The sequence below is a fragment of the Semicossyphus pulcher genome, unplaced genomic scaffold, assembly GCF_022749685.1.
Source record: "Semicossyphus pulcher isolate SPU_LCO1_2020_fin unplaced genomic scaffold, fSemPul1.0.p SCAF_15, whole genome shotgun sequence".
Taxonomy (NCBI): domain Eukaryota; kingdom Metazoa; phylum Chordata; class Actinopteri; order Labriformes; family Labridae; genus Semicossyphus; species Semicossyphus pulcher.
This window is the reverse complement of record NW_027211659.1, coordinates 2,608,391-2,625,060: the sequence shown is the minus strand read 5'-3', so window position 1 is coordinate 2,625,060 and position 16,670 is coordinate 2,608,391. Positions and strand designations below refer to the sequence as shown.

General features: G+C 43.9%; 1 protein-coding gene across 1 annotated transcript; it reads right to left on the bottom strand.

The window, feature by feature from the left end:
* Window positions 1-362: 362 nt before the first annotated feature.
* Window positions 363-3,192, bottom strand: LOC138592580 (C-type lectin domain family 4 member E-like). The gene is made up of 5 exons (XM_069663412.1): window positions 3,177-3,192; window positions 2,780-2,935; window positions 2,212-2,354; window positions 1,112-1,215; window positions 363-819 (listed from the first exon to the last, which is right to left on the bottom strand). Exons 1-5 carry the CDS (start codon window positions 3,190-3,192, stop codon window positions 657-659), a joined length of 582 nt encoding a protein of 193 aa, XP_069519513.1. The 3' UTR covers window positions 363-656.
* Window positions 3,193-16,670: the final 13,478 nt, after the last annotated feature.

Here is a 16,670-nt window from a genome sequence, read left to right as displayed (position 1 = left end):
AAACAATGACGTTATATATTTGATGTATGAACATATTAGTAATATATTTGTATTAACACTATATATATAGGTAAGTTTAGGTAAATAATTATTGAGATTTATATATAAGGAAGCTGGAAAATAATTGAAAAATGACTTATGGAGAGGGGGTGGGATTAAATAAGTTTGTACTTCTTCCCACTCCCTTTCGGATGTGTATACAGAGTCATCAACTATTCGACAATCTGTTACTGCGTTATGCTTTCTATTTGTGTAGTTATTGTTTTCTGTATGACCTGTTGTTGTTCGAAATAAATCTAATCCAATCCAATCCAATTTTGCATAATGAGTTCTTCACTTTTGGTATATAGCCAGTACTTTTACATAGGTCAGATTTGCTTGTATTCTTGTATTCTTTGTAAATAAATGATCCGAGTGCTTCTGTCACTGCTGGTAGTGATCAGCACAAGTCAGACACATGGAGGCTTCCTGTGGTAAATTTTCACAATAAAAAATTTTGATTTGGGGTAAAAAAAGTCAGATTATAATTTCCTGGCCTCAAACACTTTGCATGTTGACTTAGACGCTCTGTTTTTTCTCTCAGGATGATAAAACAATATGAAAGCTCTTCATGTAATCATATCTAACATTGTAAACAGGTTTACAAATGGATTCATTCATTTCCAAACGCATTTCTCACAGATCCATTTCATAGAGACATCACATCGTCGATCATTCCAGTTTCCCTCAAGTTTCTCGTTAGTTATGATATGCACACAGTCTTCTTCACCCCATCGTGGATCTCCATCTCCATTATCAGGCTGCTTGCTCCACCAGAATCTACATGTTTAACAAGAAGGTGAATTGTTACAGGATTCTCCCACCCATATAACAATAATAATAATAATAATAATAATAATGCGCTCTCAGTTTTTCCAGTAAATATGCATGTGGAAGAAAATGTGACGTTTTGCCTCCTTTGACTCGATTGACCAAAACGTTTTTGTTAGAAATACGTTATAGTTTGATTTAGATAAGAATTATTTACCTAGTCATATAAAAAGTAGCCTGGTTACGTACAGAAATATTTGTCTATGAGCCTGAATTCAACCCAAGTCACTGTGTGCCTTACTTCAGAGTCAGCGGGGTGTCATCCGTCCACTTCCAGGTGCCCTCATTGTCTCTGTCACTCAAACCAATCCAAGTGTCCTGTTTGATAGTTTTACTGAGGAATTCCTGTTGAATGTAAAGAAAGAGAGCGGTATCACTATTTAACTTTTAACCATATTAAATGTACATTTAAAACAAAATGTTCTTCTTCATTGATAGAATTAATGGGGGAAGACAGGCGGCAAAGGGCCAATGTGGGAGTCGAGCATCGGAGACTGTCGCCTCTGTGTAGGTGCCGTCGATTTAGCCACAGAGCCAAAGCAGCATTAATCTGATAATAATTCTCTTAAAAACATTGCAAAATCAAATAATTTATTAATTATTAAACAGTCATCATGTCATGTAACCTCTCAAACTTATGTGTCATGTCCGCCCGTTAGTTTTCTTTTATTTTTCCTCCTGTTTCATGTCTGATTTCCTGTTTTATTTTGAAATCCCTCACCTCTGTCTCTGTTCCAGGTCTGTGTCCTGCCCCTCCCCCGTCGTGTGCTCACCTGCTCCTGATTGTGCTCTCCCCAGCTGTGTCTCATCAGCCCCATTACCTCTTGTATTTTACCCCCTGTCTCGTTGCCAGTTCGTTTGTACCTCCGTGTCGCGTTCCAGCTTCCTGTTTCCTAGCTCTTGTTATTTGACTATTGATCCGACCCTGTTTTGCCCTCTGACCTTGTCTTTATCTGCCTCGCGTTTTTGGATACCTTTGCCTGATCTGACTGCTCATCTGTGTACTGAACCCTGTGTGACATGAAACCATTTCTGAATTTGGATCACCGTCTGTGTGTTTGCAATTGAGTCCTTCCTCTTGGTCCCCGGTTCATGACAGTATGTCATGATTGGTATTAACTAAATTAACATCAAAGCAACAGACATTGTGACAGATGTGATTAAACAGAACTCGAAATGCATTTAAAACAAAAAAGCAATTCATAGAAAGAGAAAAAAAAAAGATAATAGAATAAAGCAATAAAAAACGGTGAGAAGGTTTTGAGAAGACGGTAACACAACCAAAAGTTAGTCTCAGAGGGCATCCTCTACAGACTTGGATGAGGAAAACTTTCACATTACCTGTTCTTCAGAACTGTCTATGATCACCAGATCTGCTCCTTTGCCTCTGCAGTCTCGTCGGCTTTCTTCCCAAGAACTGGACTGAGTGGAGAAGAGATAACAGGAACAACGAAACATTTTCCATCCTGAAGGACACGTTTTCTCTGTAAAATATGTCAAAGACAAGACATTAAAGAGCAGACGAGACGGTAAACAGTGAATCCAAACAGCCGTAACACAGAGAAAAAACTATAATCAGAACAAATACCAGGTGTTTAATACCAGGTGCAAACAGGGCCTTTTAGTTGGTCCTTGGAAATTACGTTATAAAGAAGATGTATTGCAGTCAGTGAGAGTGGCCACATTTAAAACAAAGCCATCGAATATTAACTGCATTTTGGTCATAAAATAAATTACATTCAGAGGCAAACTGACTGAAAGTATAGTTTACAGAAGTGAGACTTTTAATATTGGTGTCATGTTCTCTGAATAACGCCGCTGTGGTCGGTCTCGATCTTATCGCTAACAGACAGCTGTGTGCAGAAGCCACACAGGCCGAGCACAGAAGCCACACAGGCCGAGCACTCACTCTGTCCGGACAAACTCTGAAGCCTTTCCAGCTCTTTAGTCATTTCCGTGAGGCTGACATTCAGCAGGTCCCTCTGTTTAGTCAGGGAGGACAGCTGGTCATCGCTGGCCTGGAGACGCTCGGTTAGATTGGAGGATTCTGCAGATAAATGATGTACTGAAAGAAAACAAAGACGAATGTTTGTTAAACAGAACAAAGCTCATGCATCCAAAGAGAGATATGGACTTAAGTTTCTTTTGCTTGGTTGAATTATTTTATAATTGTGTCCAAAGGTTATGAAAGATGTTGATGAATCAATTGATGTTTTATGCATATGCAGAAATATCACATCTCAAAGGCTGAAATTAATCTCTGTCATGGCTGTAGTTTAATGACGTATCAATGGATTGAATCAGACTCTGCTGCCGTGCCATTGTAATACATTTGCTCATCTCATGACACGACAACCTGCACCTGAGTTTAAAGACGGAAACCTGAACAAAGTATCCAGAGCCGTATAGACAGAGAGTCGCGTCAGTGGAGGTCCAATATACTCCATGATCTGTCATTGCGATGTTGCAAGCCACACAGGCCGAGCACTCACTCTGTCCGGACAAACTCTGAAGCCTTTCCAGCTCTTTAGTCGTTTCCGTGAGGCTGACATTCAGCAGGTCCCTCTGTTTAGTCAGGGAGGACAGCTGGTCATCGCTGGCCTGGAGACGCTCGGTTAGATTGGAGGATTCTGCAGATAAATGATGTACTGAAAGAAAACAAAGACGAATGTTTGTGAAACAGAACAAAGCTCATGCATCCAAAGAGAGATGTGGACTTAAGTTTCTTTTGCTTGGTTGAATGATTTTATAATTGTGTCCTAAGGTTATGAAAGATGTTGATGAATCAATTGATGTTTTATGCATATGAAGAAATATCACATCTCAAATGCTGAAATTAATCTCTGTCATGGCTGTAGTTTAATGACGTATCAGTGGATTGAATCAGACTCTGCTGCTGTGCCATTGTAATACATTTGCTCATCTCATGACACGACAACCTGCACCTGAGTTCAAAGACGGCAACCTGAACAAAGTATCCAGAGCCATATAGACAGAGAGTCGCGTCAGTGGAGGTCCAATGTGCTCCATGACCTGTCATTGCGATGTTGCAATCGTCTCAGTCAGTCAGTCAGTCAGTCACATACAAACCCGTGTGTAGGGCTGACCCTGACGGTCGCCCAAAAACACACATCCAACTGAAAATAATTTCTATTATTTTGTGCAACATGTATAAAAAAATAAAATAAATTCTGTATAACTGAAAATGTTTCATTAGTGTTTAATTTTTGTTGAGCACTGTGTGCTTCGTCTCTTTTCTATTTGCTGCAGTGTAACACTGAAAATGAATAATTTAATACATTTTTTTAATCTAGCACTTTTCATCACTTAAAAATTGCCCCGTTGTGGGATCAACAAGGGTTTATCTATTCTTTTCTATCCCCAACTCTCTTCTCCCAACATGTCCCGTCTCTTTTCAGCTGTCTTATAAATAAAGGCGAAACAGCCCAACAAATTATCTCTCTTTTCTCAAAAAAAGACAAACTCACAGTAGATGCAGAGGCCGATGACCGCAGCCAGCAGGAGAACACTCAGCAGCCCCAGAAAGAGAAGAACTCCATGTAATCTCCTCTTTGAACTTGTCGGACCTGACGACAGACAGGAGCCTATAGGACCACTAATAGTGACAGATAATCATAAACATTTCTCAGCTCAGTCTCACTGAACACTCTAACCTGTCTGATATGTCGAAGGTGTTGCGTCAACGGGTTTTTCATATTCAATATTGGCGTAGATTTCCTCCATCGCTCAGAAGGATTCCAGCTGTTTCCCTTCAGGTCAGCTCTGCAGCGTGGATGCCGTTTGAATGATAAAAAACGTCTTCTGGTTTCATGTTCTCTTTTTTTTTCAACTTACGAGGAAGTCACAAGTTTCAGAGGTGATGGTAAAATCATGCATAATAGTGAAACACAGAAACCAAAAGGACTGCATGTGTTTAATTATTGCATGTCTGTGTATTTGTAGTTACATGAACAGGTATACAAGTCCTTTTCAATTTACAGTTTTCCAATGACCTTGTTGGAATAGATACGCTGTTCAGATGCTCGTTTTAGGAAGACTGAATAATGTGAAAACTAGTTGAGTTGGCCACCTTAAATAACCTCCACAAAGGACTGGGGTACTATGACAACACCTCAGGGAGGTTTTTAGATTATTGGAAATCTTTTCGTCTTTTCTTTTCTTCCCGGTCTGCAGCGGTCAGTACCGACCAAAAGTTCGATCCCGAGTTACCTCTGTACAGGAGGTACTGGTCCAGCTCTCCGTTGAAAGGGTCAGATCTTTAGTCTGGAGAGTATTACCCTAATAGTGTAACTAAGGATGATTAAGCTGGTAGCGAGGAAATTCGTCTACCTTCTAACTACCTACATCCGAGCAGCTACCCTGCTTCCTCTGACACTTCACTCAGTAGAATAGCACTCGTACTGAGAGTCGGTGCCAGCCACGCCCGTTAACGGCAGCTTTTCTCTAATCGATCTTGGCACTTGTTATATGCGAGAACTGTCATGGCCAAGAAAGCTGGCGGTGTTTAAATGTCTTGTGTCTATGTTGTCTTATGGTTTCCTGCTTTATTTTGAAATTCTACTCTCCTCTCGTTTCAGGTAACTTGCCCTGCCCCTTGTGTTTTTCCCGCCAGTCTGATTGTCTTCCCTGCCCTGATTGTTTCCACCTGTTCCCCATTACCCTGTGTATATATGGTCTGTGTCTCCCTTTGTCTGTTACCAGTTCGTCTTGTCTCGTGTGCCAGTAAACCAGCTCCGTGCCGTCATCACTTCAGGAATTGTCAGCATTTGCTCCATGCCCGTCTTGTCAGGTTTTGTACTTTTATTTTGATACTTTGTCAAGCCCTTGGTTTTGTTAGTAGGTTTTCCTCCTTGTGAGTGATTTTCTGTTGTTCTTTAATAGTGACCTTTTTCCTCCTTGTGAGTGATTTTCTGTTGCACTTTAATAATTAAAGATTTGTTTATTTTCTACCTTTGCCTCCTGAGTCGTGCATTTGGGTTCAAGTCCTTGTTCAGTTGTGACAGTACGAACTGGCCAGTATGAACCCAGCCGACTCAGATCAACTGACTACAGCCATTCGCTCCCAAGGCGCCCGCCTGAACCAGCAGGAGGAGCAGATGTCCTCTCTGCATCGTGGAGTGAAGGAGCTGGCGAACTGTCAGGAGGAATTCAAAGCTGCCATGTCCACCCATGTGAACCTCCTGTCAGCCCAGGTACAAGAGATCCACTCTCTCCTCACAAAGAATCCCCCCCCTCCTGCCACAGAAGCCACACCGTCTCCAGCGGCTGCTGGAGCATTGTCGGTCCTGGTTCCCCCTGCCACAGCCCTTCCTCTGTCTGCACCAGAGAAGTTCTCCGGTGAGTCTGGAAAGTGCCGTGCTTTCATCGTTGACTGTGAAATGTATTATGAACACCTGCCATCAGCATTTCCCACAGAACGGTCCAAGGTGGCGTTCATGGTTTCCCATCTCACCGGGAGAGCGAAGGCATGGGCTACGGCTGAGTGGTCTCGTGGTTCGTCAATCTGTGGGTCCCTCAATGAATTCATAGAGGCTCTGAGGGGAGCTTTTGATCCAACCTCATCCGACCGAGAGAAAGCTTGTGCACTGAGTAACATCAAACAAGGTATGGACTCAGTTTGTGGTTATGCCATCCGCTTTCGGACCCTAGCCACTGACAGTGGATGGAACTCCACGGCTCTTTATGATGTCTTTCTTAAAGGACTCTCTGACCAGATTCAAGATTTGTTAGTGCCTCTGGACCTACCATCTTCCCTAGACGCTATCATAACTCTAGCCATAAGAACTGACAACCGTTTACAGGAGCGCAAACAGAACCGCAACCAGATGACATCTTTGGCTGGTCGCCATCGAACCCATACTGCATCTTCTACAGCCACTTGGCAGAGCCCTACACGCTTCCCTCCACCGGCTCCTCGGCAGGAGGAACCCATGCAGCTGGGACAAGCCAAACTGTCAACAGAGGAGCGTCGTCGCCGTCTGCAGGAAGGACGGTGCTTCTATTGTGGGCAGCAAGGTCATCTCCTCGCCACGTGTCCAGCAAAAGGGCAGGCTCGCCAGTAGTCGGGAGGGTACTGGTGAGCCGTTTCTCCTCCTCTGAATTCCCTCCCCGAGCCTTATCGGATATCAAGGTAAAACATCACGACACCACGATTTCTCTTGGGGTGCTCATTGACTCAGGGGCTGATGAGAGTCTCATTGACTGGGATTTTGCCCAAAAACTTTATTTGAACACTGAACAATTATCCCAGCCATTAGAGGCCAGTGCTCTTGACGGGAGCTTGATATTTAAAGTGACTCATAAGACTGAACCTCTCGAAGTCATTGTAGGTGACCACCATGAACTCATGTGTTTTCACTTGTTTCATTCTACCCAGTACCCTCTTATTCTGGGCTTCCCGTGGTTAAAGGAACATAACCCACACATTGACTGGAGTACTGGGAAAGTTTGAACTGGGCTGAGGGTTGTACAAAGAAGTGTTTTAAGTCATGTCCTGATTTGAGTATGAAACCTGTATTTAACACTGTCTCTGTTCATCCTGACACAGACCCTGAACCCCCTGACCTGATATCAGTTCCGAAATGTTACCATGAGCTGGGGGAAGTTTTTGCAAAAGTAAGGCTACTTCTCTTCCTCCTCACAGACCTTATGATTGCCCCATTGACTTGATCCCTGGGGCCCCTATTCCTAGAGGTAGACTGTATTCAATCTCTGGCCCTGAAAGGGAGGCCATGACGGCATATATTGAGTCGTCATTAAAGGCTGGCCTTATTCGCCCCTCTTCATCTCCGGCAGGGGCAGGGTTCTTTTTTGTGGGGAAAAAAGATGGGTCCCTCAGACCTTGCATTGACTATGGGCCACTTAATGACATCACTATTAAAAATCGGTATCCTCTGCCACTCATGTCATCTGCCTTTGATCAGCTTCAACAAGCAAAGATTTTTACCAAATTGGACCTGAGAAATGCTTATCACCTGGTTCGTATCAGAGAGGGGGATGAATGGAAGACAGGCTTTAATACACCTAGTGGTCATTATGAATACCTAGTTATGCCATTTGGTTTAACCAATGCTCCTGCGGTGTTCCAAGCCATGATCAATGATGTTCTGAGAGACTTCCTGAACCACTTTGTCTATGTTTACTTGGATGACATCTTGATCTATTCCCCAGACTCGGACTCTCATGTTGGCCATGTACGCCAGGTCCTCCAAAGGTTGCTGGAGAACCAGTTGTATGTTAAAGCTGAAAAGAGTGAGTTTCATGCCGGCACTGTATCTTTCCTTGGCTTCATCATAGCCCCTGGAAAGATGCAAATGGATCCGGCTAAAGTTAGCGCTGTGGCTCAGTGGCCTACACCTGATAGCCGCAAAAAGGTTCAGCAATTCTTGGGATTTGCTAACTTTTACAGGCGGTTTATCAGAAACTTCAGCGCCATAGCAGCACCTCTCCATGCCCTCACATCTCCACAGACTCCGTTCCAGTGGTCCCCTCAAGCTGAGGAGGCCTTCCAGCAGCTTAAGACACGCTTCACCACCGCCCCCATCCTCACAGTTCCTGATCCCAGCCGACAGTTCGTGGTGGAGGTGGATGCCTCCAATGATGGGGCAGGAGCGGTCCTCTCCCAACGCTCTGAGAAGGACAACAAGCTTCACCCCTGTGCCTTCCTGTCTCGGAGGCTTTCGCCGGCTGAGAGGAATTACGATGTTGGGAATCGTGAGTTGCTGGCTGTCAAAATGGCTCTGGAGGAGTGGAGACATTGGCTAGAGGGGGCGCAGAATCCTTTTGTTGTATGGACTGACCATAAAAATTTGGAATACATTCGCAAAGCTAAAAGACTGAACTCCCGTCAAGCCAGATGGACATTGTTTTTCAATCGTTTTAACTTTGTGCTGTCTTACAGGCCGGGGTCCCAGAACACGAAGTCCGACGCCTTGTCACGTCTGTTTGACCCCGAGCCTACTGCCAAGGAACCTGAGCCCATCCTACCACTGAACCGTGTGGTTGGAGCGGTGACTTGGCAAATAGAATCTGAGGTGAAGCAAGCTAATGGTGAGAACCCAACACCTAGTGGTTGTCCGGTGAATCGCTTGTTTGTCCCTGTTACTATGCGACCACAGGTGATCCATTGGGCTCACACCTCGCTACTCACCTGCCATCCAGGTGTCAAAAGAACCATGCACGCCATTTCCCAGAGGTTTTGGTGGTCCTCCATGGAGCAAGAGGTCCGGGAGTATGTGGAGGCATGCCCCATCTGCGCCCGCAACAAGACCTCCTCCGGAGCACGGATGGGTTTGCTGCAGCCACTCCCCATCCCTACTCGTCCTCGGGCTGAGATCTCTCTGGACTTCGTCACGGGGCTCCCGGTCTCTGAAGGTAACACCACTGTTCTCACAGTGGTGGATAGATTCTCTAAGATGACTCATTTCATTCCTTTGCCTAAGTTGCTCTCTGCCAAAGAGACAGCGGAAGTTATGATGACTCATGTGTTTCGTATCCATGGATTTCCTAAGGATATCGTGTCAGACCGGGGGCCCCAGTTCATCTCTAGATTCTGGAAGGAGTTCTGCAAACTCATTGGAGCCACCGTCAGCCTCACCTCTGGGTACCACCCAGAATCTAACGGCCAGACAGAACGTCTCAACCAAGAGTTGGAAACATGCCTTCGATGTCTGGTGTCACAGAACCCGGCTTCTTGGAGCAAGAACCTGGTGTGGGTGGAATACGCCCACAACTCCCTCCCCACCTCACCCACCGGTATGTCACCATTCCAGTGTGTCTTCGGTTACCAGCCCCCTCTCTTCTCTGAGGCAGAAAGGGAGATCACTGTTCCGTCAGCTCACGCCATGGTCCGGCGTTGCCACCGCATCTGGGCAGCCGCCCGCAAGGTCCTCCTACGCAGTGTGGACCGCATGAAGAGGGCTGCCGATCGGAGGCGCCGACCTGCTCCGGTGTACCAACCTGGCCAGAAAGTCTGGCTCTCTACACGGGACTTGCCTCTCCATGTTGTCTCCAGGAAACTGGCTCCACGGTTTGTGGGTCCATTTCCTGTGTCTAAGATCATCTGCCCCTCCTCTGTTCGTCTGCGTCTGCCTCGGTCCCTGAGAGTCCACCCAACCTTCCACGTCAGCCGGGTCAAACCAGTTAAGGAGAGCCCCATGGTTCCTGCAGCAAAACCCCCTCCACCCCCCCAGATGGTAGACGGTGGCCCAGTCTACTCGGTTAAGAAACTTCTTGCTGTGCGCAACAGGGGCCGGGGCAGGCAATTCCTGGTGGACTGGGAAGGTTACGGTCCTGAGGAACGTTCCTGGGTCCCCGCAAGCTTTATTGTGGACCCTGATCTCATCTCTGACTTTTACAACAGTCACCTTCAGAGGCCTGGTCCGTCAGGAGCCGTCCCTAGAGGGAGGGGTACTGTCATGGCCAAGAAAGCTGGCGGTGTTTAAATGTCTTGTGTCTATGTTGTCTTATGGTTTCCTGCTTTATTTTGAAATTCTACTCTCCTTTCGTTTCAGGTAACTTGCCCTGCCCCTTCTGTTTTTCCCGCCAGTCTGATTGTCTTCCCTGCCCTGATTGTTTCCACCTGTTCCCCATTACCCTGTGTATATATGGTCTGTGTCTCCCTTTGTCTGTTGCCAGTTCGTCTTGTCTCGTGTGCCAGTAAACCAGCTCTGTGCCGTCATCACTTCAGGAATTGTCAGCATTTGCTCAATGCCCGTCTTGTCAGGTTTTGTACTTTTATTTTGATACTTTGTCAAGCCCTTGGTTTTGTTAGTAGGTTTTCCTCCTTGTGAGTGATTTTCTGTTGCACTTTAATAATTAAAGATTTGTTTATTTTCTACTTTTGCCTCCTGAGTCGTGCATTTGGGTTCAAGTCCTTGTTCAGTTGTGACAAGAACGTTATTCAATATTTCCCAAACTCAAACCTCTTGCTGTGGTAGGCTTCATGTCTTGCATGAGGCCTATCTCCTACTTTTTCCTTAGGCCTGGAGTGTGACTTCAGCCTCTTGACAGGTCCAAGTGAAGCAGCATAGAAATATATTTATTTCTTTATGCAGTGTGCGGCTGCAATTAATGGAGCGCCACTGTTGGCCAATCATTGAACTAGGGGGAAGCATTTAAGCAGCGACTTCCCCCCTGCCTCTCTCTTTTGCACTCCTGTTTGTCACTTCCGGCTGCGACAGAGCGACTGGTGTGCCCCTGGCGCGTGTGTGTCTCTCTCCGGGTTGCTGTGGTGAGATGCCGGTAGCTGCCTGGGTCTCTCTTCTGCCCTCCTCTCGTGTGTGTGTGTGTGTGTGTGTGTGTGTGGGTCTGCTGCTGCTGAGAGGTGAAGTTGAACGGAGCGGCTGTAATTATTTCGCCGCTATACGTCACCATCAGCTGACGAGGAAACACTGCTGCTTTGTGTTCAAGGATCCTACTGACTGTTCGGAAGTTGTTTGGTTGTCCGTCTCTTGCCCTGCATGCTGCTCGTCTGGCCACCTGCTAGAGTTGGCTGCTTCACCTCCTCCTTCAGAGGGAGACGGACGCCAGCCACACCGCTTTATATCATTTAATGGACATTTTAATGGTGTGATCGTGTGGTGGGGATTTATATCCCTATTTCGTTTAGATTAATTTGTATAAGTGTACTCCTGTTGTTTGATTGTTTTGATTTAGTTGGATTACCTGTTCCTTAGTTCCTTTATTTGAATTTGGGTAGTTTGTGGGTTTTCCTTTGGGTGTGAACTTAAGTTGTTTGTTTTTGTTTCATTTGGGTAGTTAATTTGTATAGTTTGTTTAATTTGTAACCTACCGATTAATTAGTATAGTTTTGTTATATTGTTTGTTTTATTGTTTCAATTTCACTAAACGTGTTATTCCTTTTCAGTTGCTGAGGGCCGGTGGTGGTACTGGTGATCCGGGTGGCGGTATCCCCCCCCCCTTTGTGTGCTGTGCTCCCCTGGGATTTAGTTACTTCACCATCGTGTGTCACGTGTGCCTGGGTGATTTGTTTGGTTTGTTTTGGTGGATCCCTCCCCCCTTCACTAGTCCCTCGTCCATCTGGTAAGCCTCAGCACCTGATTAGGTCTTTCTTTCTTTACCTCTCCCCCCCTTTTTGTGTGAATGGTGTGTTTTAAGTACTTTTAAAGAAACTGATTACAAAATAAAGTATTTGTATTGTAAGCATTTGAACCACGTCTCTGGCCTCCTGAGTATCCGAATCTGTGTGTCCTAAGTGTGGGTTAACTAAATACTTCTCTGGGTGAAACTCCCACAGTGGCGTTGTCTGGCAACTAAATATTGATCTTCAAATATTGAACAATTGATCTGATAACCGTAATATCATCACAGATATTGTTCCAATGCGCTTCCACTCGCTGTCACTGCCACACAAGGAAGGAAAACCAATGTGTGTATATATTAATGGACGACGCGTCTCCATCTGATCCCATTTTACGAAAGTGATGCCAAAATAGCTCCCCTGATAGGCGCTGCCATCTTGCGATGGTGACGTCATTTGGAGCCAGAGTCTGCGAAGTAGAGATCGGCGGGTGAAGCGGCCGTAGCCACTACGCTAACCAAAACACACACTGAACCGAAAAAACAGCAAGGATCCCGCCCACCGGCGTGATTAACAGCAGAACAGCTTCTCTGTGTTGGTCTGAGGTTAACGTTCACAGGTATGGAAACTTCAATGACTGTAGTGATCGTTTTAGTTACGTCTCCTCTCGCCGTTCGTCCTCCACTCTCCTAATCCGGAACTGATCGGCTGCAGGAGCCGGATTGGTCAACAGAGCTGTCAATCATCATTTTTACAGCATCAAATAACTAATTAAAAGTAAACTTGTCAGAAAATGAACACTTGGACGTAAATCAGCATGATAATAACTAGCTATAATGACAGAAACCATGTTTGAGAAAAATCTATTTGACGTGTATTTTGATTTTATAGTTTGGCTCATGTCCCATCTGTTAACATGGAGGAGGCGGGCTTTATGACCTATTCTGCAGCCAGTCAGCAGGGGGTGCTCAATGTTTTTGCTCATGTCGTCCATCTTTTTCTACAGTCTGAGGAAAACCAGTAAACCAGCGACAGGTTCATGGGCGGCCAAGGCTCAGTGATGCACAGGGGGAGCGAAGGCTGGACCGCGTGGTCCGATCAAACACAAGAGCTACTGCAGCTCAAACTGCTGAAAAAGTGAATGCTGGTTCTGATGGAAAGGTGTCAGAACACACAGTGCATCGAGAGGCGGGCGAAACCCTGGACTGATTGTGGGCGGAAGCCGGAGTACCCGGAGGGAACCCACACATGCACAGGGAGAACATGCAAACTCCACACAGAAACATCACTATGTCCACACTGGGATTCGAACCAGGAGCCTTCGAGCTGTGAGGCGACAGCGCTAACTCCTCAAACAGGAACATTTAGCAGGAAATTAAATGGTTTTTTTTTTTTTCAGCAAACAATTGGACATGGACTGTAATAACATCGAGGCATGCCACCCTCTGCCCAGGAGGAACGCCAGCGACAAACCAGCTATCGTCATCAGGTTTGTTAATAGGAAACACAAGACCGCACTGTTAAAACAAGGAAGAAAGCTTAAAGGATCCAACGTCTTCATGAATGATCATCTGACCAAACACAACGCCGACAGAGCTGGAAAGGTGTGCTACTTGAAGAAACAGAGGAAAATTCAGAACACTTGGACCACTAACTGCAAAATATTCATTAAGCTGAACGGATCACCTGAGGAGGCCAAAGTATTGGTCGTCAGAGATATTGAGGATCTGGATAAATACCAATGACCAACATGAACAGGACCATAAATAAGGTAACAAGCAACTATACACACAACCATGACACGCACTGAAAGAAATCACTCAGCTACATCTGGAAACAACAGCCACATAACTCAGAGGATCAAGGAACAAGACCAACAGGTACTGAAATCATTTGATTACACTGATCATAAAACACAGGATTTGGAAAATGAAATAGACCCAGACAATAATTTCTTCTCTTCCATCATCAACAACTGCCGCTATTATACTGATGAGCAGTACAGCCGGAGCATAAAGACAGATGGAAAATGTTCAATTATCCACTTCAATAACAGAAGCATGTCTGCAAATTTCAATCTCATCAAGGAGTATTTACACCAGTTCTCACAACCATTCAGCATCATTGCCATATCTGAAACCTGGATCCATAATGAAAAGGGCATGGACTTTGAGTTGGAGGGTTATGAACTCAGGTACATAAACAGACAAAACAAAGGTGGAGGAGGAGTGGCCATGTATGTGGACAAGGCTATGAAATTCAAGGTGATCGACAGTATGACAACAGTGATTGATAACATACTGGAATGTATAACAATTGAAATCTGCAAAGAAAAAACTAAAAATGTAATCATTAGTTGTATATATAGAACACCGGGCTCTAGTATTGAGGTCTTTACAGACTGGATGGAGGAAATATTTTCAAAGAAGAGTCACAAAACTATTTTCATTTGTGGAGATTTCAATATTGACCTGGGGTCCGTTTCACAAAGCAGGTTCAACAAACTCTGAGTCTAACCCTGAACTCTGAGTCGATCTACTCTGAGATAGGAAACTCTGAGTTTTCGGTTTCAGAACAGCTGATCAGAGTTAGTTCAATCAACTCTGAGTAGGTTCACCCGGAGTTAAGTGCGTGCACGCTGACTATAAAAAGCCAGCATTAATGGAGCCCCGACACCACGATTCACCATGGCAACGGTACACAAAAAGAGGTCCTCCTACGTCACACCAGTGGAGCTCGAAATCCTCACGCGGACGTTCAGCGAATACGAGCATGTTTTTAGAAAAACAAAGTAACACGGCTGCAGCTGCAAAAGAGAGAGAAGCGGCGTGGGAAGAAACTGCTGCTCGAGTTAATGCGCGAGTTTAAACTGGTCTATTTATTTAATACTTAAACACGACCGGAAGCTAAAATTTATATTAATTTAGGAGCAATGCAGCGGGAGAAAAAAACATACATGGAAGCACTTCAATCATATTTTAAATATTAAACTAATGAAATATCATTCAGTGGCTGTTTTAATGCGCATTAGCTTTATCCCTAACATGATGCTGACTTCACATACATTATAATTTATGTTGATTAAACTGAATGTGTTAGTTTATAAATAAAAAAATTCCAATAACTTAAGGTGTCTTATTTGAGTGCTCTCGGCAGTGGTGTTGGAAAATCTAAAAATGATGACTTTGACACAGATTTGTCTTTTGATTTTTTTTATCATAATTATAAAAGACTTTTGCAAAGGGATCAGAGCAGCACAGAGACGCAACGTTTCTTCTTTTAATTCGGTAACCGCTTAAACACACGCGTGAGACGGGCTGAAAGAATGAGGAAGTCGAATTGATAGAATATAACAGAATATAAGAGAATATAAAACCGAATCGGTTTTATATTCTAGAGGGAGGAGACAGAGCGAAACTCTGAGTTTCCTGAAGAAAACCTGCTCGCGACCAGGTTAGGTTCATAGAGTCTGTTACTACGGTAACTGACCGAGAGCTTAAGTTACCTCCCTTTGTGAAACGGAAAACTCAGAGTTTCCCTCATTTCAGGGTTAACAGACTCAGAGTTTTCAATAAACCTGCTTTGTGAAACGGACCCCTGTTGACCAGTATAATATTGACCAGACCCAGCAGACTCACATCGCACTGTGCCACTCTTTTTGACAATATATTCACTAACGACATAGACACAATACAATAAGTGGACTATTAATAAATGATATCAGCGACCACCTGCCAGTGTTCACAGTTTATGACAGAAACTATAAGAATAATAGGCCTGACAAAATAAAAGAATTCAGACGGGTAAGATCAGAGGATTCGATGAATGCTTTAAAAGATGACTTACTGGCACAGAACTGGGATGAAATATATCTAAAAAAAGACATTAATGGTGCGTATGAGGAATTCCTAAGAGTATTCACATTATTATACAATAAAAACTGCCCAATAAGACAATATAGTAGAAAACATAAATACACAGAATGTCCATGGATCACGAAAGGTTCACAAAATGCTTGTAAAAAGAAAAATACATTGTACAGAGATTTCATAAAGCAGAAAACTAAAGAGGCAGAGAATAGATATAAAGAATATAAAAATAAATAAATTAATATTATAAAGACTGCCAAGAAAGAATACTATAAGAAAATATTAGACAACAACAAAAACAATATTTAAAGGAATATGGAACATACTGAATACTATTATAAAAAATGGGTCAAGACAAATAAGTTATCCTACATACTTTGTTGACAATGATAAGGAAGAGTAGAACATGGATGCTGTGGCCGACAGCTTTAATCAATACTTTGTAAATGTTGGACCTGATTTAGCAGGAAAAATCCCTGATCCAGGAACAAATGAAGGAAAATCTGGAAAACTTGATAAAGAGAAATCCCTGCTCAATGTTCATCACAGCAGCGGATGAAAGGGAAATTGTTGATACTGTTAGGAAATGTAAGAGCAAAAAATCTTCTGATTGTGATGACATTGATATGTCGGTATTAAAAAAGGTAACTGAGGGAATTTCAAAACCATTCACATACATATGTAACTTATCGTTCCAAACTGGTATATTTCCAAGCAAAATGAAAACAGCAAAAGTCATACCTCTGTACAAATCTGGTAACAAACACCGCTTCACAAACTACAGACCTGTCTCACTACTACCACAATTCTCCAAAATTCTTGAAAAACGTTTCAACAACCGACTGGACAAATTCATTGATAAACACAAA